We start from the raw sequence: 26914 nt of genomic DNA, 5'->3' as shown, positions 1-26914 counted from the left end.
TTGAAAATACTGTAAGAATGCCACTTTTATAGAACTGGCTTCTTTATTGTATAATGTAAGATTAATGTCTACATCAACAAATGTAACTGTAGAATTGAATCGAATAATAATATCGAATCGTTCTGTTTTTAAAATATATTGTTTTTGAATGGTGTACTTTTCTGGAAAATGCAGTACAGTTAAAGTACTAACCACTACAGGTAGGTGCGTCCCTGTTCATTGTTAATCTGAGAATGCAACATGAGGACTTTCATTCCATTCACTGTGTTCATTTCCACCTTCAGGTGCTGGAGGTGTGAATGAACACTTTTAGCACTTCACATTCATTGTGCTTGACACACACTTAGCTCCCACTTTTAAAATATGCACCCTCAAAGAAATCCTGCAATAAATAATGACTCGTTCATTACCAGTGGTGTTAAAGTGTGTTTTACAGAGTAGAACTTTTCTCTCCACAGCCCACCACCCCCCAACCCCCAAGCCAAGAACACCAAAACTTTGCTAAAATATGCAGCACATGGTTACGAGGGTGAGCCCTGCAGGATTAAAAAGGTACTGTTTTATTATTTCTTTCTTTCCTTCCAGGTGTGCCAGGCAAACCTCACATCTCTGGAATAGAGAATCCGGTGCAGGAGGGGGGCACCGTCACTCTGACCTGCACCAGCACAGGCAGCAAACCCCCCGCCAGGTTGCACTGGTTTCGTGGGGACGAGGAGCTGGAAGGTGAGGGATGCTGCAGTGGTAGACTCTGTGTGACTCTGTGTGTGTGTGTGTGTGCGTGCATGCGTGCGTGTGTGCGTATGCGTGTGTGTGTGCGTGCGTGTGTGCGTATGCGTGTGCGTGTGTGTGTGGTCCTTTAGCAGGGAAACAAGGCTTGTGTGTGTATGAAGAATGTGCAAACATCCTTTTGTAGGAGTATTTATTTGTGTGTGTGATTGGCTTGTCACTGTGTGTATGTCTGTGTGTGTTGGCTGTCTGTATGTGTGTCCTAAACCAGTGTGAGTGTATATGTAGGAGGGGTCATTTTGATATTCTTGATCATTTCTTTATTAAACCTGCTAAAGCCAATACCACATAGGTCAAAATATGCAAAGAGGTTAAATATATTTTAAGGAAAAGCAGCCCTGGCCAGACGGTGGTCTAGTGGTTAGCATGTTGGCCACACAGTCACAGGATTGGGAGGACCTGGTTTTGATTCTCCCTTGGGCATTTCTGTGTGGAGTTTGCATGTTCTCCCCGTGCGTGCGTGGATTTTCTCTGGGTAAATCCTCCCACATTCCAAAAACATGCATGTTAGGTTAATTGGCGACTCTAAATTGTCCATAGGTATGAATGTGAGTGTGAATGGTTGTTTGTCTATATGTGCCCTGCAATTGGCTGGTGACCAGTCCAGGGTGTACCCCGCCTGTCGCCCGAAGTCAGCTGGGATAGGCTCCAGCATGCCCCCGCAACCCTAATGAGGAGAAGCGTCATAGAAGATGGATGGAAAATCAAAATTCAACGTTTTTCCATCCTTTTGGCCCTAACACTCCCCTGTAGTGTTTGATTTTAATTGTAGAAGTACGCTGAGGACCAATAAAAAGAAAGAAAACAGAGCGACACTTTGGACACTAACTGTTAGCTGGTGTACAAGTGTAAAAATAAGTGAACCAGTGGTATTCTTAACTTTAATGACGAATGACAAAGTTGTGATGGGAAGGATTTCATCACCGCATCTCATTCATTAATATGGTTAACTGTCATGCAAGTGTAAAAGAAGTGGACCACTGATGATAGTAAAACACAACAATATAAGTAACAGTCTTAACATTAATGATGAACGGTGACGTTGTGATTGGAAGGATTTGATCGTCGGAGCTCATTTATTAACATTGTCGCCTGTCATGCAAGTGTAAAAAGAAGTTAAGCACTAGGGGAGAGTTTGTGAGATTAAAACTTGACGATATTTGTCATTTAGGGAAAAGCTGTGAGGTCAGCCTGAAGTATATCAGGCTGTGAAGAATGGCACGCTACTGTGAATGATAATACACATAATATGGAAGTGGCAGTGTGTGAGGCAGGATTGGAAGTGGAAGTGCTTTACGTTCATAGCGACGTTGCTTTTTGATCCTTTGATGTCGGCTCTTCCTATCATTGTGAAGCAGAAATCACCAAGCGTTGGATTGTTCACCCACTAAAAGGGACATTAGCTGGGATTAGACCGTCGCGAGACAGGTTAGTTTTACCCTATTGATGATGTGTTTTTAAGTGATTTATAACACTGGTCGTTGTAAATAAACAGGACAGTGGCCAAGACTCACAAAGTGTATATTGTGTGGGAGTCACACACAATATAGCTTACAGCAAATTTGTTTCTCTGGGTGATTAGGAAATGTGAACAAGCTGACTTCATCTTCTTGAGTATTCCAGCAAAAGCCGTTAACAGAACGAGCAGGCATAAGATAGACAAAATATATAATAAACAACAGAAATTCATCCGGAACTGGACCATAACAAGCATTGGAGTGGACAAATAACCTCCGGGTGGCAACTTCTCGTGTAAACGTCACGTCCCTCCACCTCCAGTCGCAGAAGACGTGACAAAAACTGTATAAAATGATTAATACCTCAACATTCGAGCACATGTCTAACACAAGAAATATGCCTTTCAGTGTTATTTTCACTGCAAAAATAACAAGATTAACTTGTGTTTTGGTGTCCTGTGCACTTTAAATGTTATCAATAAAAGATAGCTCACCTCTTCTTTCTTTTTGTCAAAGTAGCTCTCACAGTCCTGAAAGTTGGGAGAACCCTGCACTGAAATAAATGCATATTGAATTGCAAGATTCAGATGAACAACTTTGTTTTTTTGTTGTTTTCATCCAAAATGTGAGTTATGGATCCCAACATTTTGTTCATGTTCTGGCAAAACAAACATTTTGTTTGTTTGAGTTGGCAGGTTAAAACAATCATGATAATAATCGAGATCCCATGACATGAAATAATATATCATGATCATACTGTATGTTGCCATATCACCTAGCCCGGAGGAAGGTCTCATCATCGCATGTCATTTATTAACATTCCCGACTGTGTCAAGTGTAAAAGGAAGTGTTTAGTTTAACATTAGATGTTGAATGTTACTGCTTCTTTTGGAATTAACAAAACATGGCTGAAATCAATTTCGACTGTGTTTGTGTTGTATTTAATTCAACATATAATACAAATGCTTGCATCCAACATGTAGTGTTATTTACAGTGTTCCCAGATTATGTAAAGCTGGTTGCGTGTGTGTCATCCTCCGAGCTGCGACACATCTGCAACTGAAAGCAATACAGCGGCGCAGCAGCGATAGCGAGGCGGGGATCTCACCAGGGATAAGAGCCCAATCCGGCAATAAAAGGCAGGGAGGATGTTGGGATGAAGGGATGAGGTCTAACACGGGCCGCCCAGCATCAGCCAGCTCTGCACCGGGTCAGAACTGCTGCTCTTTTGTTGCTGATAAACGCCAAGGGATAAGCTGCAAGAAGGCGAGACAGAAGATGTCACGAGAAGACAAATTAACTCACTTTTTCTTCCTCTCTGGCTGAGGAAAGGACTGGGCATTGGCAGCTCGGCATTGGCAGCGCTCGCATTGGTCCTAATAGCGGCCATGTTGCTTTTGACCTGCCCCGCTTGCCGTCAGTGTCTGAGGACTCATGTTTGCACTTAGCCAACACAGCAAACATGTTGCCTCTGCCACCCTTTCACCACTTGCACCATCTGCTGCCATTCCATGAAGATTTATCCCGTATGCCCTGGCGAACAGCGCCCTCTGTCTCCAAAGCTCTGCAACAGATGCCCCACTAAGGCGATGATAACACGGCTAGTGATGATGTTTTTATAGGTATTTGTTAGTTATTTAGTATTTTAACTGCCTAACTGCCTACCCTACATTTTGGTGTAGAGCCAGATAAAGGTGCAGAAATGTCTTGTCACATTTCAGAACAGCATGGCTTTTACTTCCATCTTGTGCAAAGGTCCAATCAAGATCTTTTTATAACCATGTGTTAGTCAGGTTAGGTCGTGCCAAAATCACGATGAAGATGCAGATCACAGAATTTTTTGACACTTCTCACAATAACACTGGTATTAACGCCTTCGCCAAGCTTGAAAACGTGAGGCCACAGGTTATTTTTTGATGTATGAATTGCTGAGTTGGTTAGTTAACAAGTTTACATAGTTAGTTAGCGATGGCACATGAGGCAACATTCAGATTAGGGTTATGATTTATTGGTTAATTAGTTAGTTTGTTGCTCAGTTTATATCTAGTTAGTTAGTTAGTGATGGCCTGTAGACTAAGATTTGGATAAATGGAGGGATTTATTTAGACTTTTCAAGGAAGAGTGAGGCTACGATTTGTTTGTTACTTAGTTAGTTAGCTAGTAAGTTAGTTAGTGGTGGTGCATGGGTTGAGATTTGGATAAAGGTCTGAATTGAGGGATTTATTTTTCACTTTTTGTTGTTAGTCTGCTTGCATTGGGGAAAAGTGGGGCAGTGACCCACTAAGTCCAGCTATGAAAAAAGCTTCAGTGTGGCACTAGAAGCAAACTTTTGATACACATTACTGCCACCTGCAGGGCTGGAGTGGAATAGTATTGTCCAGCACTTGACTGCACAGAGCGGTGTTGTAGATAAAAATGTATCTTTTTTGAATTTATCTTTTTTTTTGACTGTTTGATATTAACTCATAAAAGGTAGATTTTGGATCCCTAAAAGATTTCCGTCATGCTTGTGCTGGTTTAAACAGCCTTATAGAGTCATGAGTGATAGCGCCACCTGTTGCTGTGGCATGTCCTTGACAGCCTGTGCCCAGAGATTAGTTTTTAACTACGCCTCTGGCATGGCCGCACCATCATTTTTTACTGTGGAGCGTGGGGAGAAAATAGCTTTGTTGGTGTGCACCAAGCATAAATCCGAGTAGATTTTGTTTGCAGCAATTTATCTTTGGCCGTCAGGAGCAGCAGGACAATGCGGTGATATGATAGCATTTGTAGATGTGAACAAATGGCAGGTATGCTTTGTAATGTGTGCTGATGTTTTGGCAGCGTTTGGTGTAATTATGGATAGGAATGAATCAAAAGAATGGACTGAGGACACAAAGATGGGGGACGGGGGGGGGGGGTAGAGCCGCCTGCTTGAGGACAGATTATCTATTCTTTCTCTTACAGCTGAAATAAAGTCGATATACACACAGAAAGAGAGCTGGAGCGATTGCTGCCTCTTCAACAAAATTGGATTTTCTTTTTTCCCCCAATGCGCTGAAATTAAGGAAGGCACGCTTTTCTTTTCTTTTCTTTTCTTTTTTGACTTCCACCTGCAGAGGTGCTGGATGTTATTACGCCTCAGACAAACTACTTTCTCTCTGAAAGCCAGTGGAAGCCACGCCTCCTGACATCAACACGACTTCAATGTGTTCAAACTAGCCCTTGAAGCATCAATGACAAGTGGAGAGAGAAAGAGCTTCAATGGAGATCAATTGGAAGTGAGCGATGGCATGCTCTACGCTTCGCCCAGCTGTCCTCACACAACCACACACTCATCAGTCATTGTCTCACACACACCACACACACACACACACATCCACACGCGCCTCTTTAATGGACAGTTGATTATCTCACACACACACCCGTTATCGTCCCACGGTGCAAAAACATCATGGGTCAACTTAGCACTTTATTATTTGACGTGTGTGTGCGTGGATAGTGAGACAATTATGGTGTGTGCACACATGAGGGAGTGTGTGTGTTTTGACACTTTTACTGTAGGGATATTTTGGTTAAAGTGCTCGGAGAAGCTACTCTCACATTAGTAAATAATATGTGTGTGCCTGTGTGTGTGTGTTGATGCTCTTACTGTGGGGTCATTTTGGTGAAAATCCTATAGGACGAGCTCCTCTCACACAAGTTGACTGTGTGTGTGTGTGTGTGTGTGTGCGTGAATGTTTGAAGGATAAAGGCTGCACAGAGGATGGGGGATGAGAGGAATAAAATAAACCACAGAAGAAAAATAAAGAAGATGGCAAGGTGGCTTTGCAGCTGAGGAGATGGGGCAGGGAGGGGGGCAAGGGGATCAAAGTAGGGTGGGGCAGTTTTTAAGAAGAGGGGGAGTGGGGAGCGCAACAGGAGAGGGGTTAGAGACGCTGGGAAGGCTGATGAAATGGAGACAGAAATCCGGAAAGCGGATTTAGATAGCGAGATGTAAGAGGAGGTCGTGTGTGTGTGTGCGTGTGTGCATGTGCGTGCGCGCACATTTGTGTGTGTGTGTTACCGAGAGGCAATGGGGAGTCGGCGACAGTGGGGAAAAAAGGGGAGTGGTAATTGAGAAGAATGAAAGGCTAAGAGCTGTGAAGAGTGTATTAGTTGTACTGCGTGAGAGAGCCATGGATCATTTAGTGACATCCATGTGTTGCATTGAGGATAATGGGGATTTATGCCGCCACTTGAGGCCAAAATGGTGGAATTATCCGACCAGACTGACATAACGCGGGGGAAGCGGAACGCCGACCTCTTGTCCATGTGAAGCCGTGTCAAGTTAGATGAAGAAGGAATGTTTTTGGAAATGGTGATGAGATAAATATGACCTTTCTTCTTATTTATCCTCACGCTAAGATAGCATTTTACTTACAGCACGGGTGTCTAAACCTATTTCAGCTGGGGTCTCATACAGAAAAAACTAAGGATATGGGGAGTAAGAGCGCAACTTTTTGTTTTTGTTTGATGCAGTCCAGTGTAGATCAATATATGCTAAGCTACAGTATCTGAACAAAACATTCACATGTTAGCCTAGTGTTATAGCTGCCAAAGGTAATTTGTGTAATAATTTTGTATGTTGGGGGAGGGGCTACATGACATCAACATCTAATTTGAATAAATGACTATAGGAATGGGTGATTTGGACATACTTTACTATACTTCGGTTGTCATCTAAATGCATTGTCATGACAGGGAGATGAAAAAGTGTTACTGAATTTTTATTTTTTTGCAGATCATCAAACAGATTAGTCAGATTAGTCAATGACAACACAACTGAACACAAAATGCAGTTTTTAAATGAAACTACACTGCTCAAAGGAGCATGCTCCGACGTTGTCAGGCATGCGTACAAGCACGTGGGGGCCACACAAACTACTGAGAATCATTTTGAGTTGCTACAATGACATTTTAGCAAAATGGACCAGTCTGCTGCATCATTTTTTCACTTTCATTTTTGGGGTGTCTTTGATTTCCCCCCTCTATAGGGTGATCATTTTCATTTCTATGAAATGATGTGGCATCATTTTGTTACTAATACATCACCCACTTATTATCAGGAAAGATATTCAAGATCATTTTTCCCCCAGTTTAGATCTGATGTGTTTTCGAAGTGTTCCTCTAATTTTTTTGAGCAGTATATTATTAAGGGATAAAAAACAACCACCCACCCCCAAAACGGCCAAGATGAAAACCACTGCTGAACAAAAAGAACATTAAGGCTCATCTAAATTTTGCCAGAAAACATCTTGATGATCCCCAAGACCTTTGGGAAAATACTTGAGACGAGACAAAAGTTTAACCTTTTGGAAGGTGTGTGTCCATCCATCCATTTTCTATGCCGCTTCTTCTCATTAGGGTTGCGGGGGCATGCTGGAGCCTATCCCAGCTGACTTAGGGCAACAGGCGGGGTGGAAGGTGTGTGTCCCATTACATAAATAATTACAGTCACATTTAGATTTTCATACACTCCCGTTTTTTTGTATGATTCGGTTTTCGTCTAAAATTTTTGTTTGGTTTTTGTATAATATTGCACGTAACAAACTGGTCCGTTTGCCCTGTACTGTAACGTTCCGCGAAATTGAGTGCCCAAACAAAGCACCCTACGCATTTTTTGGAGTCTGACTGCTAAATAACCCACCATGGGGTCAAAAAAAGTTACAAGTGCCAGTAGTTTGATAAAGAAGGAGAGAAAGACTATTCAATTTAATCTGGCCAGGATGTACCTTAAGTCAGCATCAGTAAGTTCCATCCATTCCTCATTTATAATTATGTCACATTGTTTTGTGCTGTAAAACCATAATTATTCTCTATAATGTTGTTTTGTTCATATTTTTAAATATAATAATAATAATAATAATGAAAATCAGGGTACCACTGTAATTTAAAATATTTAAAGCTACAAATCTTCCCCCAAAATACAAACCCTTTATTTTTAAAATCACAGATATTAAAATTTGCAGATTTAGTATCCTTTCAAACCGCTAGTACAGGGGTCACCAACGTGGTGCCCGCAGGCACCAGGTAGCCCCCCACGACCACATGAGGCGCCCTCAAGCCTGCTTTTCATTCAGCTTTTCAGTTAATAATATGAGAACACTAAAAAGAAATGCATTCTGAAAAAGCAAAATGTGAGTTGTGGATACCAGCATGTTCTTAATGTTCTGGTAAAACAAGCATATTCGGTTTGTTTGGGTTGAAATAAGCTATAAAAATAAATGTTACAAAAATGAGTAGCTCTTGGCCATTTTCATTTTGTAAAAGTAGCTCTCACAAGGAAAAACGTTGGTGACCCCTGCGCTAGAATAATGCATAAAGTTAATAATAATGTGTTACCCAAAAACCTCATACAGTATTTCTCTTATCAGAGAGGAGAAATATGATCTTAGAGGAAAATTAAACTTAAAACATTTATATTCGAGAACAACGCTGAAAACACACAGCATTTCAGTGTGTGGAATTAAATTATGGAACAGATTGAGCAAGGAACTCAAACAATGTACACAGATGAGCAAATTCAAAAAACAATACAAGCAGTTGACGTTTGCTAAATACAAGGCAGAAGAGTCTTGATCATCACAATGATGTTCTGACATGCTTGTTTTTTTATTGTTATTATTTATAATTACACTGATTATTATATAAAAATATGATATGGAATACAGGAAGTGAATAATATGTACTGTACAAGATGTGGAATGGATGGGGGGTAGGATTAAATAAATTTTGCTTCTTCCTACTCCTTTTGGACATGTGGAACTGTGAAAGGATGATTCATGAGATGTATTCCATTGTAACCTTCATGTTCTAATAAACCAAACCAAACCAAACCAAACCAAAAAGGCTTCAATTTGTTGTTGCTATTCTCTTAGCTTCTTTTCCAAGCTTCAACTACTGCTGTGCTTTGGTGGATCAAAATATTCTTTCTCTGAAGAGAAAAAAAAGTCTTAAAAATTTCTGCTCTGGGTCAAAAAGTGACTTTTTCATACTGGCAAAAAGAAAGCAAGTCAAAAACAGTCTTGCACTCTCACTTGTCCAATGTTTCTTTCTGACCTCGCGCTTGTTCCACACTACGCAGCTCATCTGCACCTGAAAACAATAAATACAACTTCCAGAGGCAAATTGATACACATCGTCCTGCTGTGGGAAGGTGGTATTTTGGAAGCAGGCTTGTAATTACGCAGGCAGTGATTGCTGCGGTGTGGAGTAAAAATAAGTCGGTACCACTCTGTGTTTTGGACCAGCAGCTATGTTCTCATGCTAATCCGCTAACGTGACTAATTAGCCAAAGAGATGACCTCATACCATTGAGTTAAATCATATTTAATCCCTTTTAATCTTGAAAGTGATGACTGTTTGGATTATTTGTAAGAAACATAACTCTGGGGGGCGGCCATGTTCAGCCCACTTTGTTGTCCTGAAGCCAAGTAGAAGCACCCGCCTACTTTTTTTTTTTTAAACATGAAAGTGTATCACCGTGAGTGATGTATTTTATAAAGTAGCAACAACGGTAGTTTACAAACAATCTCAACATATGGGCATGATTTAATATGATCCAATACAAGAGCTTTTTAATTCAGTAGTGTTTCTCCTCTTCTTCATCAAATTTCTGGCACTTTTCTTCTCTTCTTCATTCTTGAGGTAACTCCTCTCCACCTTCGTTATGCAAACGTTTTGGTGGTCAGCTCCAGTTCAGCTCTCCTGTGCAACCGTGATAATGGACAACAAAAGCTCTAAAAAAACAACTCCAAACCAGCTCCGAACAGCCACAGAGAAAAGGAACAAGGCATAACGCTTTTTGTTTGGTAGTCCCTCCCCTTCCGCTACGTAGCAAAGATAGAGACTATTGAGGGAGGTAAGCGCACTCACCATTTTGAGTGTTTTGAGCACATTTGCGTACTGACAGCGCAGTGCATTTTGCCGTACTTCTAAATGTGAACGCACTTTTACACTCAAAAACCAAGTGTAAGACACAGTATTGGTGTGTGTAAGTGTTACTTTACAAAGTCGCCAACTAGTGGCCTGGCATGCACATTACATTGTTTTTACTCCTTTTTGCTGCTGTAGTGCGAAACCTGGCAGTCTCGAAATACAAAGTTGCTAAACTCCAGTGTGCGATTTTCATAATGCTGTACACATAAATGTCTGCTTTTTGCCAAGTCCTTAATAATGAAAGAAGACTTCTTGTTTATTTGAGAGTGCACCAACAGCAACGAGGACGACTCCTCGGCGCAATTATTGAAATGCGCCTGAAAGGTGAACTAATTTTCTCAGTGATTCAGAGGACTGCTTTAGGTCATAAAGGGCGAGATGTCATTAGATGTGCTGGTATTTGACAAGTTCTGTGGGGGGGTGGAGAGAGGGCTGGCATGGGTGGGTATAATATCTGCGTATTTTGAGAGATGGCGAGAAGGAGATAAAGGAGCGTGCGCCTCCCCGCCTTCTCCGTCACCTCTGTGAAAATGTTGTTCATGCGATTGACCTACATGCGTGATGCTGATGTATGCGTATTTTCTCACCGACAGAGTGAGCGAGAGCTAAGGGTCTCATTCATGTGCTAAAATGCACCATTTTCACGCTCCGACCACCGAGTTTGATTTTTTTCCGCTCTCCCCGCTTCCAAGAATGTAGATAAAAAATAAAAGTATGCCAGCATCCACCAAAGGTCCCATTGTTAGCTTCCCAGGCTTGTCAGCGTCCTTAAAACACCATGGCCACTCTCTACCTGCTCAGTGAACGAGCTCGACTGAACAGAATGTTCTAGTTTAAGCTCGCTGACATTTACAGATGCACTTTTGACAATATAGACTTACTTTGAAGTGCAAAAATTTTCCCCTATTTTCAAATACAAATGTTGACAGGTCACACAAAAAATATCCGTTTGAGTTTTGTTTTTGTTTTTTTTTTACTTAAGCGAAGGGGCAGAAAAGTCAACTTCATCCAGCATCACCGTGTCGACTGTTTTCTCTTATGTGACACAATTCCATTGGTTTTAATTGTTTAAATTGTTTTAACTTGATATTCCATAAAAATGACCAACATTACCTCAGCCAAGGAATTGGATGTGTGTCTTTTCATTGCAATTTGTGTATTAGTTAGAATCATGATGCACAATATGATTTCCATAAACTTTTTCAGTCTTTCCATTTTTGTGTCAGTGAATACTGCATGAGTCTTAAAGGATAAAATTCAGAGGTGCGTATCAATTATCCAAATTAGGATTGTTTGGCCTTGGTGGAGGTCTGCGCTCTGCAGCGAAGTCTTTCAAGCTTTGGGTTGCGATGGTTTTATATTAAAGAAATACATTTTTAAAATCGCTTCTTTTACATGTTCACAACAAGAACCCATTGATTTAAAATGATAAACGGTTTTTAGCTGCCACTTTTACCCTGTTTTGGCAAGACATAACACTAGCGTCTTTTGTAATTATTTCGAGAGCACTTGTTGGTGTGTCCTCACAACATATACTCCTGATCAAAATTTTAAGACCAGTTGAAAAATTGCAAGAATTTACATTTTGCACTGTGGGATCTTAAGGAGGTTCTAAGTAGAGCTTCAAAATATAAAAAAGAAGAAATGGGAGAGAGACAAAAAAAAAAATTGAGTTTGTTATTTCACTTTAATGCTTGGTTGCAATAACCAAGCATTTAAATTGAAATAGGCTGTTCATCAGCTGATCAAACGTTTAAGACCACAGCCTTTAAAAGCCAAAATCCTGGCAAAAATGTGGATTCAATGTCATTTTCTGTCATGATCGCTTGATGGCAAAGGCTTTCTCTCTTAGAACGCTGTCAAATTCTTAAGCTGCAAAAGAAAGGCCTTTCACAACGGGCCATTGCTGCTAATGTTGGAGGCAGTAAGACAGTTATTTTAGACGTCTTCAAAGATCCCAAGGGTTATGGAACAAAAAGTCAAGTGGTAGAGCCAAAAAATATCACTGGCCCTGAGCCGGAGGATGTCTGTGAAGACACGGGACAATCCTCGGCCCAATTGAAGGTTGTTACTGATGCCGAGTGACATAACCATCAGACGGCATCTGTGGGAGAAGGGTTTTAATGAAAAAAAGACCTTGTCTCTTTCAACACCACAAAAGTGCCCGTTTGGACTTTGCACGCGAGCACCAAACATGGGATGTTGAAAGGTGGAAGAAAAAATGTATCTCTGATGGTTCTGATGACTTTCAACATTGCTGGCATAACAAGGAGATCCCACGTGAGATGTTTTCCACACGGCACAACGAAGGGGCCATCATGATCTGGGGTGCTGTTCAATGGAACAATGGAGCTTGAGGTTGTGCAGGGACGTCAAATGGCAGATGGCTATGTGAAGATATTGCAGGGGACACCCCTCATGATTGAAGGCCCTCGTCTGTGTGGTAATGACAGGGTTTTTCAGCAGGACAAGGCTGCACTTCCTGAGGAAGTACAAATTTTGAATTTTCACAATTTTTCAACTGGTCGTTGTCATTAGTGTATAATCAATATCATCACAGGTAATTAACAGAATCAAAGAAAAAAACGTACTTTTCTCGTCAATACAATGCGACAGCAGTGACGCAGTAATGAAAAGTGAAGTTTAGTGGTCCTGCCAGTGTTTAGTTAGCAGCAGTGCTAATTGGGAGATCAGAACCCACAGTTTTATTAGCGCATCCCTAAATGTGTAATTTTACCTTTTACTGTTATTTGTTTGCACCGCTGCATGAGTCAGCACTGAGGGGTGGAGGTGTATAGGGGCAGAGGGGGTATGTTGCCATAAAAAGTATGTGGAAAGGCATTGTTAGGCGCGCGGTATATGTGGCATGTCGTGATGGATTGGGTAACAAAACACCCGGGGGTGCGAGGGAGCCGCACACCAAACACATTTTTCATTAAATGGGAACAAATGGGCGTCTCCTTTGTTTGTGCCGCTGCAACACTGAAAGTGGAACATTCTAATTATTGTGTGTTTATTTGTCACCTCACCTCAGGCCGCCCGGACGTAGTGGAGTCGGTTCCGGATGAGCCCACGTACAACGTGAGCAGCGAGCTGACGCTGGAGGTGAGCCGCAGTGACGACAACCAGGTCATCACCTGCGCCGTCGACCATCCCTCCCTGGCACCGGGGGACAAGAGGAGCGAACACGCCCTGAGAGTCTTGTGTGAGTCGCCTGGCGGGGGGTGAGGGAAGGAGGAGAGGGGCTAGAGGATGTTGGGAGGAGGAGAAGAATTTTCGTTTCATTTTGATTTGTGTGCCAGTGATTTCACAGAAGCAAGCGGTAATAACAAGCACGCTGTTTATTTATGTGGCGGGTGTGAGGAGCGCTGCCCATGGCTTATGCTTTCAAGTGGGACCAGGCCCTACACTGCCCCCATGTGGCTTGCACAAGTACTGCCTGTTGTGTAAGGGGCTTATGTCATTGTGGGATGGTGGCACTGGCATGGTGCAGATGGGAGTAGATGGAGATGCGGATGAATGAGAGCATCTCTGCCGCACGCACGTCTACACGGATTTCAGTCCTGTGTTATGTAACATGCTGTATTTGTGTGTTTTTGTGCGTGTTTTCACTTCCAGATTCCCCGAATGTTCAGATCCTGCCTGAGAGCGATCTGCCTCGCGAGGGGGAGAAGTTTCATCTCCAGTGTTTGGGCAACAGCAACCCTAAGTAAGATGCCACGTGCACGCACACGCTCACACTAAAACACACACATACATGTCGTAAATAATTTATACACTTGTCTAGACACTGAATGCACCTCATGCAAACACGGCCCACTTACACATCTCAAGCTGGGGTTGCATCACGTTAACAGCAACACTTCGACCTGAAGACACTGGTGTCAAGGCGGGACGCTGATGCATAAATAGCAAGGCAGGAGAATGCTTTCACACTACCTAAAAAGCCAATGTTTTCCTGACATTTTTACCCAGCAATGACACAGCAACAGAGGCAGAGTGCTGCCTGTGTAAACCGGAATTCTGCATGACTTGACAATCACCCTGTCACTGTGTGACAAGTATTCTATAGCTGCCACTGATGTCATCCTACATCTTATAATCTGATTACAAGATACCGTGTTGCTATGTGAAAGCATGCAATTGTGGCAATATCCCGCTTTGGTGGGTTCTGTGTATACAAGTAATGCGAATTTTGGCACTTTTCAGGGAGCTGGTTCTTTTGGCTCCCAAAAGGCTCCGCAGATTTTGTTGCTTAAATGGATTTATTACCAAATTATGTGCGAAAATCATTTCTAATGTAACATTATAATTATTTAGAATTTGTATGGCTGTATTTACAGACCCTTTCTAAAAAATTAGAATGTCATGGAAAAGTTGTTTAATTTCCATAATTCCATTCAAAAAGTTAAACTTTCATAGGTTATAGATTCAGGGCCCACAATTTCAACAATTTCAAGTATTTATTTGTTTATTTTTACATAATTTGGGCTTCTAGCTCATTAAACCCACGAAAACAGGAATTCAAAAAATTAGAATACTGTGAAGAAATCAGCCCAAATTTTGCAGGGCATGAATGTTTTAAACTGAGTGTCACACACTAATCATCTGCTAAACTCAAATCACCTGCACAGGCTTCCCCAGGTGTCATTAAATTGCTTCAGTTTGGTTCAATTGTCTCAGTTGGGTTCAATATGGGGAAGACTGCAGACATGACAACTGGCCAGAAGACCATCATTGATACCCTCCATAGGATGGGTAAGCCACAAAAGTTCATAGCTAAGGAGGCTGGTTGTTCACAGAGTGCTGTGTCCAAGCATATCAATGGAAACTGTGGGCTTCAGCGAATTATCAAACAGCGAAGATTCAAGAATCTGGCAGAGATCCAGAAAGAGTGGAATGAGGCGGGAGTCACAGCTTCAAAAACCACCACATTCAGACGCATTCAGACGAGTTCCTCGGGTCAAGCCACTTCTGAACCTGAGCCAACGTAGGAAGCGTCTCCACTGGGCCAAGGAGAAGAAGGACTGGAGTGTTGGCCAGTGGTCCAAGGTCCTCTTTTCCGATGAAAGTAAAGTATGCCTTTCATTTGGGAATCAAGGTCCAAGGGTTTGGCGGAAGACGGGTGAGGAACAGAACCCAAGCTGCCTGAGGTCCAGTGTGAAATATCCACAGTCCGTCATGATTTGGGGTGCAATGTCCGGTGCAGGTGTTGGTAAACTCTGCTTTCTTAAATCCAAGGTCACCGCAACAGTCTACCAGAATGTTTTAGAGGACTTCAAGATTCCTTCTGAGGATCTGTATGGAGATGCAGATTTCATCTTCCAGCAGGACCTGGCCCCTGCCCATACCGCCACAAGCACCAAAACCTGGTTTGATGCCCATGCCATCACAGTGCTTGACTGGCCAGCCAACTCACCGGACCTAAACCCCATTGAGAATCTATGGGGTATTCTCAAGAGGAAAATGAGGGGCACCAGACCCAACAACAAAGAAGAGCTGACAGCAAGCATCAAGGAAATCTGGGCTTCCATAACTCCCAGGCAATGCCACAGGCTGATTGCTTCAATGCCACGTGGCATCGAGGCAGTGATTAAGACAAAGGGATTCCCAACCAAGTATTGAAGATTGACATATTGTTTTGAAAGTACCATATTTTGATTGATTTGATGTGATCCTAATTTCTTTCTTTTTTTTCCCTGCAAAAACTGAGAAGTAAATGGTGATTTCTTCACAGTATTCTAATTTTTTGAATTCCTGTTTTTGTGGGTTTTATGAGCTGGAAGCCCAAATTACGTAAAAAGAAACAAACACTTGAAACACTTGAATTGTGGGCCCTGAATCTATAATCTATGAAAGTTTAACTTATTGAATGGAATTATGGAAATTAAACAACTTTTCCATGACATTCTAATTTTTTGGAAAGGGTCTGTATATGCTCAATATGGAACAAATTGCTCCAAAAGCATATGGTGGTAATGGTAATGGTTTAATTTTATTTGAACAAGCTGTGATAGGCTCCAGCATACCCCCGCGACCCTAATGAGGAGAAGCGGCATAGAAAATGGATGGATGCATACAAGTTACAATGGAATACATTACATAGTACAATTCACAGTTCCACATGTCCAAAAGGAGTAGGAAGAAGCAAAGCTTATTTAATCCTGAACCCCATCCGTTTTACATCTTTTGCAGTACATTTATTCACTTCTTGTTGTTCATGTGATCTTTTTAATACATACAAAAGTGGTAAGTAATACAAAAGTGGTAAGTAATGTATCAATGTGGTAGTATAAATGTCAAGGTTTTCCCACAATCATAATAATTAATAATCATATGTAAAATAATCAGTATAATAAATAACAGTAAATACAAATACACATAACAGAACAAGTTCAAGACTCTTCTTCATTGTATTTTGCAACATCAACTGCTTGCATTGTTTCTTGAAATTGCTCATATTTGTACTTTGTTTGAGTTCCTTATTCAATCAGTTCCATAATTTGATTCCACATACTGAAATGCTGTGGGTTTTTAGCGTTGTTTAGCGTCAATATTGAGGTATTTCTCGCCACCTTATGTTGTATATTTTTAATGTGAGATTTCCAGCTCATTTTTTCATCTATTCTGATCCCCAAAAATGTATTTTTGTTCAGCCTTTCAATGTCCACACCGTCAATTTGTATTTTTTTGTGCGTGTCCTTTCTGGTATTATCACTATTTTAGTTTACTTAGGTTTAAGGATAATCTATTTTATCAAACCATATATGATAAACTCCAAAACAAAAACTACAAAAAGGTCCAATCTGATTGTGTGTATTGTTTGTACATTTTCAATGATTCACAGTGAAACACAAAACATTACACAATGAAATACAATTAAAATATGCAAAAAAAGTAAAAGACAAAGCAGCATCCCTGTGACAATTTTTGCTAGTCACTGAGCTTGGCATTCAAAAACAAAAGTGCTTCAGCTTTTGTTTCCTGCTGCTTTTTCCTCACTTTTCCAGTATGGAGTCTCTAATTAATTATGTTGCAACATTCTTTCACTTTCTTTCATTTCCCTCCTGTTTACAGTATGTTTCCCTCACGACTGTGCAGGGTGTGTAACCTGTCTTTGCCTCTTCTGCTCAGTGTCGACACATACAGTACCACACATTCTGACTAATCATGTGTGGCTTTAACAGAAAAGCAGCCAATTAAAAAAAACACAAAACACACACAAAAACACACAAAAACAACAGCTCCCTCTTGAAAGAGCCGGCTCTAAGAACCGGATCGTTGGCGAACAAACCATGACTAGTGTATAAGGCACAGGCAAATAAATGCAGAATTTGGCTTCGGGTTACTGTTAGGTAGGAGGCTAATGTAACATCAACATACAGCTGTCTAGCTGCGGGGTGTTGTGCTGAAAATTGATATACCGTGGTGATGTGCGGTCAGGGGAGCATCAAAAGTAAAAAAAAAAAAAAAAAAAAAAAAAAGAATAACATAATATAAATATTAATATTTGTCCACTGAACTGCGCTGTAAAGGTATTTTCAATTTGATTTGATTCGTTCTTAACATTTTCTTAAGCAAAGATCAAACAGGGCAGAAAACAAAGATGAGACTGATATGAGCGGCTTAGTGCACAAGTCCCGTCTACCGTCTGAGTGAACACAGAATTGGAGCATGGGCCCTGCCAGTTTGTTTGTCAGCATGTCGTCAATAATATCCGTTTATATTCAAAGGGTTGGGCATCGTTTGAATGTGAGCGGCTCCATTTCCGATTCCTCCTTTCGATTCTAGTTCTTAACGATTCTCGATTCCGATTCTTTTCAGAGGTAGGGTCATGAATGTTTGCATGGTTTAAATGAGGACGCTAACCAAAGTTCTTGGATGAAATGTCTGAATGTCTCCATGATTTTTTCAAATTCTATGAACTTTTTATGAATTACTTTACTATGAATTTCTCACAGGGCTATTTACAAGTATATAAATATTGAACTTCAACATAAATGTTTTGAAGTCTCTCACACTTTCATTCATTAATTTTCATTTTTATTTTTGAAAACCTCATGAAAAACAATGACGCATAATATATACGAATAACACGAATATACGAATAACACTTTGCAGGGTCTGGTCACCTTCCTGGCTAAAACTAGAATTAACGTCAGGTTGTTTGTCTATGAAAAACTATACAGCCTTACATTAGCTGGATATTTGAGACGACCACCGTATTTGCAGTATAAAGTATAATTTGTTTGCGGCTTCAAAGTTGGCATAAGATTGACATAATTTATTGTTTTACTTACCTGACGGGTTGGAAAAAGTCCGGCATAGCGCATTAAAAACAGGGCACTCCGTACACCATGAATCCAGAGGTGTTTAACTCATTCATTCCCAGGCATTTTTCAAAAGACAACCCCTTCAGTACCGGCCATTTTAGATGATTTTGATCTTTCAAGGCACACAGAATATTGTGTTCTACGGCTATATAAACATGGAACCTACCAAAAGAAAGTTTAGACTCCCATCTTTCATAGAAAAAAAAAAGTTGTTCTTTGTCTTCTGTTCTTTAGGAATCAGCAGTAGAGCAAGTTTCAACAACAAGTTTTAGAAAAAGTTACAGGAAAATATCAGTTCCCGACTAGAATAGGAAGAAAAACAGCTTTTTGTTAAGATACATTTCAAGCAAAAGTTTCACTTTGACACAAATATTTTTTTGCTTTTGTGACAGCTCAAATATCTAAACAATTATACCAACACAAAAAGGGTTGTTTTACATCAAAATAACAATTTATTTACAAATATAACACCATGAACTATTTACAATTTCCACATTTGGAGCTGAATTATGTGTGTGCATGCGTGTGTGCACACGCGTGTGTACGTGCACGTGTTTGTGCGTGTGCATGAGTTAAAATTTCCCTACAATTTGTAACCTTCTGCACACTACACTCCTACGCTCTCTCACTTCCTCCTTCCTGTCATGTGTGATTTTTCCGTTCACATGATCTCTGCTAAGTGCTTATCAATGCACTTCTGCCACCTTGTGGCCGTTTTTATGGCTTAAAATTGCTCTGAAGTGAAATCCATACGTTTTTGGGATTGGGCGTACCCAAAAATGTCATACAATACTTCTCTACGAGAGGAGAAATATGATCTTAGAGAAAAACTAAACTTGAAACACTTATATGCGAGATCGATTATTATTAACCGACAGCATTTGAGTATGTGGAATAAAATTATGGAACGGATTGAGTAAGCAACTCAAACAAAGCACCAAGATGAGTGAATTCAAAACACAATACAAGCAGCTGATGTTTGCAAAATACAAGGCAGAAGACTTTTTTAGTTATGTTTGTCTCAATTTATTATTATTTATTTATTATTATACCCATTATTATATTAATTGTGAAAAAAAAATCTTAATAATTACGTCATCAAATTGTTACATTACTTTATCATTATTCTATGTAAAAGAGCACATGTAGAATACAGGAAGTGAATAAAATGTACTGCACAAGATGTGGAACGGATGGCGGGTAGGAATAAATCAACTTTGCTTCTTCCTACTTCTTTTGGACATGTGGAACTGTGAATTGTATTATGTGATGTATTCCGTTGTAACGTGCATGCATGTTCAAATAAAATTAAACGATAAACCATTTCATGATGCGGACTAAAGCAAAATAGTTTAATGACGAGTGCAAACCTGCAGGTGAAAGCAGCAGGGGAGGCGCAGCTTGAGAAAAATAAAGAAAACTTTGTGTTGCTGAAGCTAACTTCAAATATATTAAAGACAAACATCAGCCACAGGCGTTTTATCCACCCTGAGGGAAGGCTCCCTTCGCCACACGTTAAATACCCCACTCTACATGACACGATTCAGAATCAGCACGTTTGAAATGAATTTACTGTTTGTATCTCGCTGGCATTCTTAACAACTTAGCTTAGGATGTAAGCAGCAGGAGCACAAATGTTGTGAAGATTTTATTTAAAAATAAAAACATGCTTCACTCAACGAGCGTAGACCCCCGCCAAGGTCAATGTCATACTTCCTGAGAAATTAATTAAAACGTCCAGAGGCAACAGGCGGCACATGTTTATTCTTCATAATCACTCAGCGAAAGTGTACCTATGTGACTTCCTGTTTGATTGACACATGCGCAACAGCCGCCGGCAGCCACTTGATTAGGTACACCATCTAATGTCAGCCAATACAAGATAAGATGGTAATGCTGACTTTTGTTTAATGCCATTTATAATTGGACATTTTCTTTATCTTGTGCACCCCCCTCTGCCTCTCCCCAAACGCTACACCACTGATTCCACTTCCTATCTGCCGTCATTAAGCCACAATATTAATAGGCCGCCTGCAGACATGATGAACATAAACACCGTCTTTTTGACACCCTCCCACCCCACAACTCAAGTCCCACACAAATACACTCCCTCTTCTCGTGGCCTTTTTGAATTATAGAAGAACCACCCAGACCCATCAATCCACCCCGCCCCCATCCTATTTCTCTAACTCCATCAGGCACTGTCACCGCCTCACCTGCCTCCAATTTGAGCCGTTCCATCCCTCCTCCCCTCCTGTCCTTCCCTCTACTGATCTCCACTCAAATCTTCTCCACACACACCTCCTGTCGAGCCACTTGGTTTGATTGGCAGCTAGATCAGATATGAGCCGGGTGTCTTGTCCACATCTCCGTCCATATCATGTTAACCAACTGCAGTACATGACCACATGGTTGTCTCTAATAACGCTGACAAACATAAGAAAAGATTTTGTTGAAGTAAGATATATAGTCCATGTAAAGTTTCTTCTTTTATAAGTGAGAGTCGTCTTTGGGAGTTCTGATCATTTGGACAACAAACTTTGCGTTACTGTATTCATCAGAAACTACAGACACAAAGAAACAACAAACCCACACAAAAAAACATGTGGAAACATGAATGGAATAATATGCAGTTGTAATGTAAAAGTAGTTCACTTGATTGTAAAACTAATGTAACCACAAGTGGAATGTGGGTTCCGTACGTGTCTGCTCCTAAACGGTGATGTTGGTCGAGTTTTGGTGTAAATCGGATCGTACACCTAGGTTCATAAATACACAGGACTTGATGGAAAATGTCCTGTGTGCCATTAGATGGTAATCACATGAGGCCATGGGAAGGGTGTAAATTTTGGAACACATCATCAGTAGTGTACCTTTGAATCAACGGGTGTTTCGGCCTTTCAACACGAGACACCCATCAAAGGCGGCCAACGACAGGGTGATCAAGCCTGAGCCTGTCCCATGCCCAATCATGAGTAAAGTAGTGCCTGGAAAGTGGAGGGAGATGAGCTAGGCAGTAAGGTCTCGACCTGGGATACAAAAAAACTGCCCCGCCCACCGGGTCATTGCTCTGCTTCCTAATTCAGCTGGATAGAGCTTGGCCTTCCATTCTCGTTATTGTACATCTGCTGAAGCTTTGTGCTAAGTTGGTTTATTCACTGCAACGCCTAATCCTCCTCTTCCCAGCTGGACATGTCCCACAATGTCGTTGTGCTTCAGGGCTGATGGAGCGTGCTGTCCTGCGTCAGATGGTGTCCATTTCCTTTGCGTTAACAGAGGTGCTGCAGTATTGTTGATGGTCTGATCTCTGGAGTCCTTCAATGTCATCTGTAGTCTCACTTTAGAGCACTTGTACTCTTCAGTGAGGCTCGTGATAGGTGGTCTTTATCACCTATCATTTATTATGGACTCCTTTGCCATAGATGCTGATGTTGGTCAGACAGCGTGAGACGCCAAGCCACTTCTTCACATACGAAGTTATGTTTTGCTCCATCTTTTCCACCGTTATTGGGACCTCTTAGATTGTGAGTGGCCACGTTACCCTAGGGAGAAGTCCAAATTGTAGGCACCAGAGTTTGAGCTTCCCTGGCAGCATTGTCTTGTTGATGATGTCCAGACTGGTGGTGATGTCCTGCCTTAATACCTGTACCTGGTCTTTGTCCCTGAGACTTGCATTGGACCATCTGCCTAGGTTTTTGACGGGTTGCTCTGACACCATCGGTATTGGGTCGTCACCAATGCAGAACCTCACGTTCTTAAGCTCTGTGGAACCTCGGTTAAACCTCGGTTCCAACCCGCCGTACTTGCAAATGGGTGCTGTCTACTTGCAAAAACGTGGGCAAAATTTGGGGATCCGTACGTGGTGAGTACAGCCTCATGGTGGATTTGGGAGCACACAGACACGACATACAGCTTTTAGTGTAGGAGGAACTTTCTCTGCGTGCGAGCTGCATTGAGCAGACCTCTGCTAAGCGCCATATTGTGATGCACACTTTTCCAAGTGCTCTGACCATTTTTTGTGGAGTTTCAGTATATGCAAAAATACCAAAAGTGGTCCATATAACCTGTGAGGAGGCTGAGGCACAGTGGTGGCGTGACGTGATGATGTTATCAGCAGCTGACTCTGAAGTTCTTTGCTACCAACAGTTTTTGCCACAAGTCTTTGCTTTTCTTTTGATCACGGCTGCAAAATAAGCCACACTGGAGCCCAAAAATGTTGCAAGCGCTAGCATTTTTGATTAAGAAGATGAGAAACACCATCGCAAGTGCCGTGTTTACGGACTAAAATTCTATTTTTAATTAAGCGTGTATGCGTCCACGAAACACCGTAAACCAGGGGCCACCTGTACTACCATCAGGACTGCTAACCATCACGTAGCATCCTGACTTATGGTAATGGTAATGGTTTAATTGTATTTGAACATGCATACAAGTTACAGTGGAATACATTACATAGTACAATTCACAGTTCCACATGTCCAAAAAGGAGTAGGAAGAAGCAAAGCTTATTTAATCCTAAACCCCATCCGTTTTAAATCTGTTGCAATACATTTATTCACTTCCTGTATTTCATATGTGATCTTTTTAATACATACAAAAGTGATAAGAAAATGTAACAATATGGTAATATAATTGTCAAGGTTTTTCCACAATCATAATAAATAATAATCATATATAATAATCAATAAAATAATAAATAAATAATAATAAATACAAATGAACATAACATAAGTTCAAGACTCTTCTTCATTGTATTTTGCAAACATCAACTGATTGTATTTTTTCATGAAATTGCTCATTTTGGCACTTTGTTTGAGTTCTTTACCCAATCCGTTCCATAATTTACACATACTGAAATGCTGTGGGTTTTTAGCGTTGTTCTCGCGTATAAGTGTTTTAAGTTTAGTTTTCCCTTGAGATCATATTTCTCCTCTCTTGTTGAAAAGTATGGTTTGACATTTTTGGGTAGCAAGTTATTGTTTGCCTTATGCATAATTGTAGCTATTTGAAAATTTACTGAACCAGCAAATTTTAATATTTGTGATTTTAGAAATTTGGATTTGTATGTTCTTTATACGGGGCATTATGGATTATCCTAACTTATTTTTTTTTAAGGACACTTATCAAATGAAGATTGCTTTTGTAGTTATTACCCCATGTCTCCACACAATAAGGTAGATATGGTAAAACCAGAAAGCAATAAAGAGTATGGAGTGATTTTGGTCAAGGACAAATTTTGCTTTATTCAATGTTGTAAGTATTTCTTTCCACTTTATGTTGTATATTTTTAATGTGAGATTTCTATTTTTCTATTTTTTCATCTATTATGATCCCCCCAAATTTTTGTTCACCCTTTCAGTGTCCACACCGTCAATTTGTATTTGGTCGTGTGTGTTCTTTCTACTGGGACAGGTTCAAGGATAATCTATTTTTATTAGAAAGCCTGACCAGACCTTCACTTGTTGCATGTTGACTATCACCTCCTAGTTTAGATCATCAAGTGCGGTGTGTAACAGGATTACAGTAATCTGTAATCCACACATCTGTTCTTCTGTGTTCTCCTCGCTGCTGAGCAATTTCATTTTCTAGCAACTTTTGGCTCGTGTAAGCAAAGTGTGACATTTGCTGATTTAACGTTAGCTGCGACCGAATGTGCACTTATCTGCAAAAAGAAAAAGCAACATTTGCTCTTGTTTGCGCCTCAGAGCCCAGTCGTGTTTGTTCATTTTCCCTTAAAGTGCAACACCGGCCTTTTAAAGAGTGCTGGGAGAGTTGGCCAGTCGGGTCGAGAAGTCAAAGCGGTGAACCGGTTTTGTTTTTTTTCTTTGGATTTATGCTCACAATGAAAAGTCAGACCAAACTGGCCCTCATTTTGAGTTTATGCATAAGCATAGTTCATCTGATCGCGTATGAATCATTGAGCAAAGGCACCCAGATGCTCCTTCTTTTATCATGTAATGATGGCGCCTGTCGGACGGAAGAATTCCAAAGTAGCGGCATTAATGCAGCCGGGCGTCCGCATCTTTCTGTGCGCTGCTTACAAATGCATGCTAGCCATGCAGCTTCCATCTGCGACTATGCTTCGACGGTGTGGGGGAACATCTGACCAGTTAGCTGGCCGCTCCTCGCCAGTAAAAGCACGTCGACTTTTGAGCGTAATGTTTCATAACAGCAGTTGGAGGTGCTAAATGTGAAGTTAATTGTTCAGTTAATTGCTTATGATCTGTCAGTGGGGGGAGGGGAGTTTTGGCCATAACAGCTGATCACCTTTTATGGCCAGTAGACAGACGCTCATTTTCCAGCATTATTAACATTTATATGGTGCTTAATATTTCTTTATTGGCATTTACGACTATTATTAGTGGCAGTGTTTTGACCTCTGCCAAGATTGTTAGGGTTTCATTGCCGTTTGTTTGTTTGATGGTTTGCAGGTTAACTAACCGATTCCTGCAAAACTTGACAGTTGCTTTGACTGTGTGATAAGATTTTACACTGCTTCTATAAACTAGCGGTGAAAACATGTTTTAATACAACATGTTTTTTAAATAATTTTTGTTTGCGAGGCAGACTGAAAAGAGCTCTGCACCGATTTCGAAGTTTTGGGCTATTTTGTCGCTTTTTCTCGACTATAATTGCAGATTTGTTTGCTGACAGCACTAGCTTGTATACCATCTGGTGTGAGGAACTAACTTGTGGGGTGAAAAAAAAGAGTTGTGATTGATCATCGCTAGCAAGACAAGTGAAGTGTTGTCTGAAATGCAGAGGAGGAGGATGTGGAAGAGAGCCAGCAACCAGGTACACAACGGGAGTTAATGATGATGTTGAATGACATGAGGAAAGAGAGCTCTGTAAATAGCAAGGATCTAAACAAAACGGATAAACAACATGACAATATGAAATCCTTAATGAAACATGTTAAGGAACAGAAGAGTGATAATGCATCACTTTGTAAACAAATTGATAGAATGGAAGAAAAAACGCTGAAAATGATTGCATTATATTGCAATGATGTCCAAGAATAACAGTACATGCGCATGAATGATGTAATGATTGTTACTGGGCTTTGCATTACACACAGGCCTTAAGGCCAGGGCATCTGAGAAGAGAGGAGAACAAGATGATATTGATTCAACAGAGCAACAAGTTGTCACATTTCTGCAATCAAGGGGCTGGATGTGGATGTCATATACATGTATTCCAATGTCTGGCAGGAACAACGCCAAAGTACACCAACAAAAAAAGACAAAAACAGAAGCACACTGAAAGGAACAAGCATTTATATCAATGAGCATCTGACAAAACACCGATATCGCCAAGAAAGCACACAACTTAAGGGAGCAGGAGATGATCCAAGGCACCAGGACTGCCAAATGCAAAATCGACATCAAATTAAAAGGAAGCCAAAGTACCTGATGTCAAAGGCATCAAGGAACTGGACAAATATTGAAGATGACATCATCGACAATGAAATAAGACTACTCAAAAGACTAGCTTGAAGTCATCAACAATTGACAACAAGAACTCTACAATAACATAGATTATGCCAAATTCAACAATATTAATTACATTCTTATTCTCACCAATGACTTATTGCATAATTTATACCCAAAAATAATGTATAAATTGGGTGATTGGGTCTTGTTGCTCCAGGGCATATGAGGGGTGTACTGCGCCGTGAGTTGGGTTAGTGAGGTCTGTTGAGTCTAAATCCTGCCTTGCCTGTACTACGATGGTGGCTCTCTTAACACAGCCAGATCACCGGTTTAACTTAGGCATAACCTGATTCTGACCAGGTTATGTCCAGAGTTTCATCTTAAAATCGGCTATAGATCACTGTGTAACTGCCAGAGATGGCGTCACCACTTATTGAGAACCCGGTGGACCTGGGAGAAAGAATAATTCCAGCAGCACTACGGTGGGAGTGGCTTCTTTGAGATCACACTGCTCCGCTGGCATTCCCTGATAAAATTTTCTATAAAAGATACAGATTTTCAGCTGAGGAAATACATGACATTTGCTCACTTTTTGAGCCGAGCATCAGAAATAAAATGCAATATGAAATATGAATTGGGCAAATGTTAGCAGATTTATGTGTCGCAGCAGTCCTTGCGTGCCCGTTGGTCTTCTTATATTACAATATTTGCTGGAGGAATAAGCTCTATGAGGCATCCATCAACTGGAACAAAACACTTCATTCTAACAAAAAGAAAAAACTTGCCGCAGAACGTGCCAACATCGCCACCTAGTGGGCACAAGGTACGGCATGTGATATCGTGATGTGTCGATTGCAAACGAATCTGCTCTAAGAGACTCTGAAATGAAGGACAAGATTTGGCTCGCATCCTTGGGAGCCAATGGGAGCCGATTATTTTTTTCCCT

At 40.8% G+C, this 26914-nt stretch overlaps 1 protein-coding gene across 4 annotated transcripts in view; it reads left to right on the top strand.

Annotated features, from left to right (window-relative positions):
* Window positions 1-26914, top strand: part of cadm3 (cell adhesion molecule 3) — a 131648-nt gene that overhangs the window by 95909 nt on the left and 8825 nt on the right. For all 4 annotated transcript variants that reach the window (XM_054769106.1, XM_054769105.1, XM_054769107.1 and 1 more), the window contains exons 5-7: window positions 586-723; window positions 13237-13407; window positions 13821-13911. In XM_054769106.1, the coding sequence (XP_054625081.1) occupies window positions 586-723; window positions 13237-13407; window positions 13821-13911 (400 nt within the window). The remainder of the gene's footprint in view (window positions 1-585; window positions 724-13236; window positions 13408-13820; window positions 13912-26914) is intronic.

Source organism: Dunckerocampus dactyliophorus, chromosome 2, assembly GCF_027744805.1.
Source record: "Dunckerocampus dactyliophorus isolate RoL2022-P2 chromosome 2, RoL_Ddac_1.1, whole genome shotgun sequence".
NCBI classification, from domain to species: domain Eukaryota; kingdom Metazoa; phylum Chordata; class Actinopteri; order Syngnathiformes; family Syngnathidae; genus Dunckerocampus; species Dunckerocampus dactyliophorus.
The sequence above is the reverse complement of the archived record's forward strand: the minus strand, read 5'-3'. Positions and strand labels throughout refer to the sequence as shown.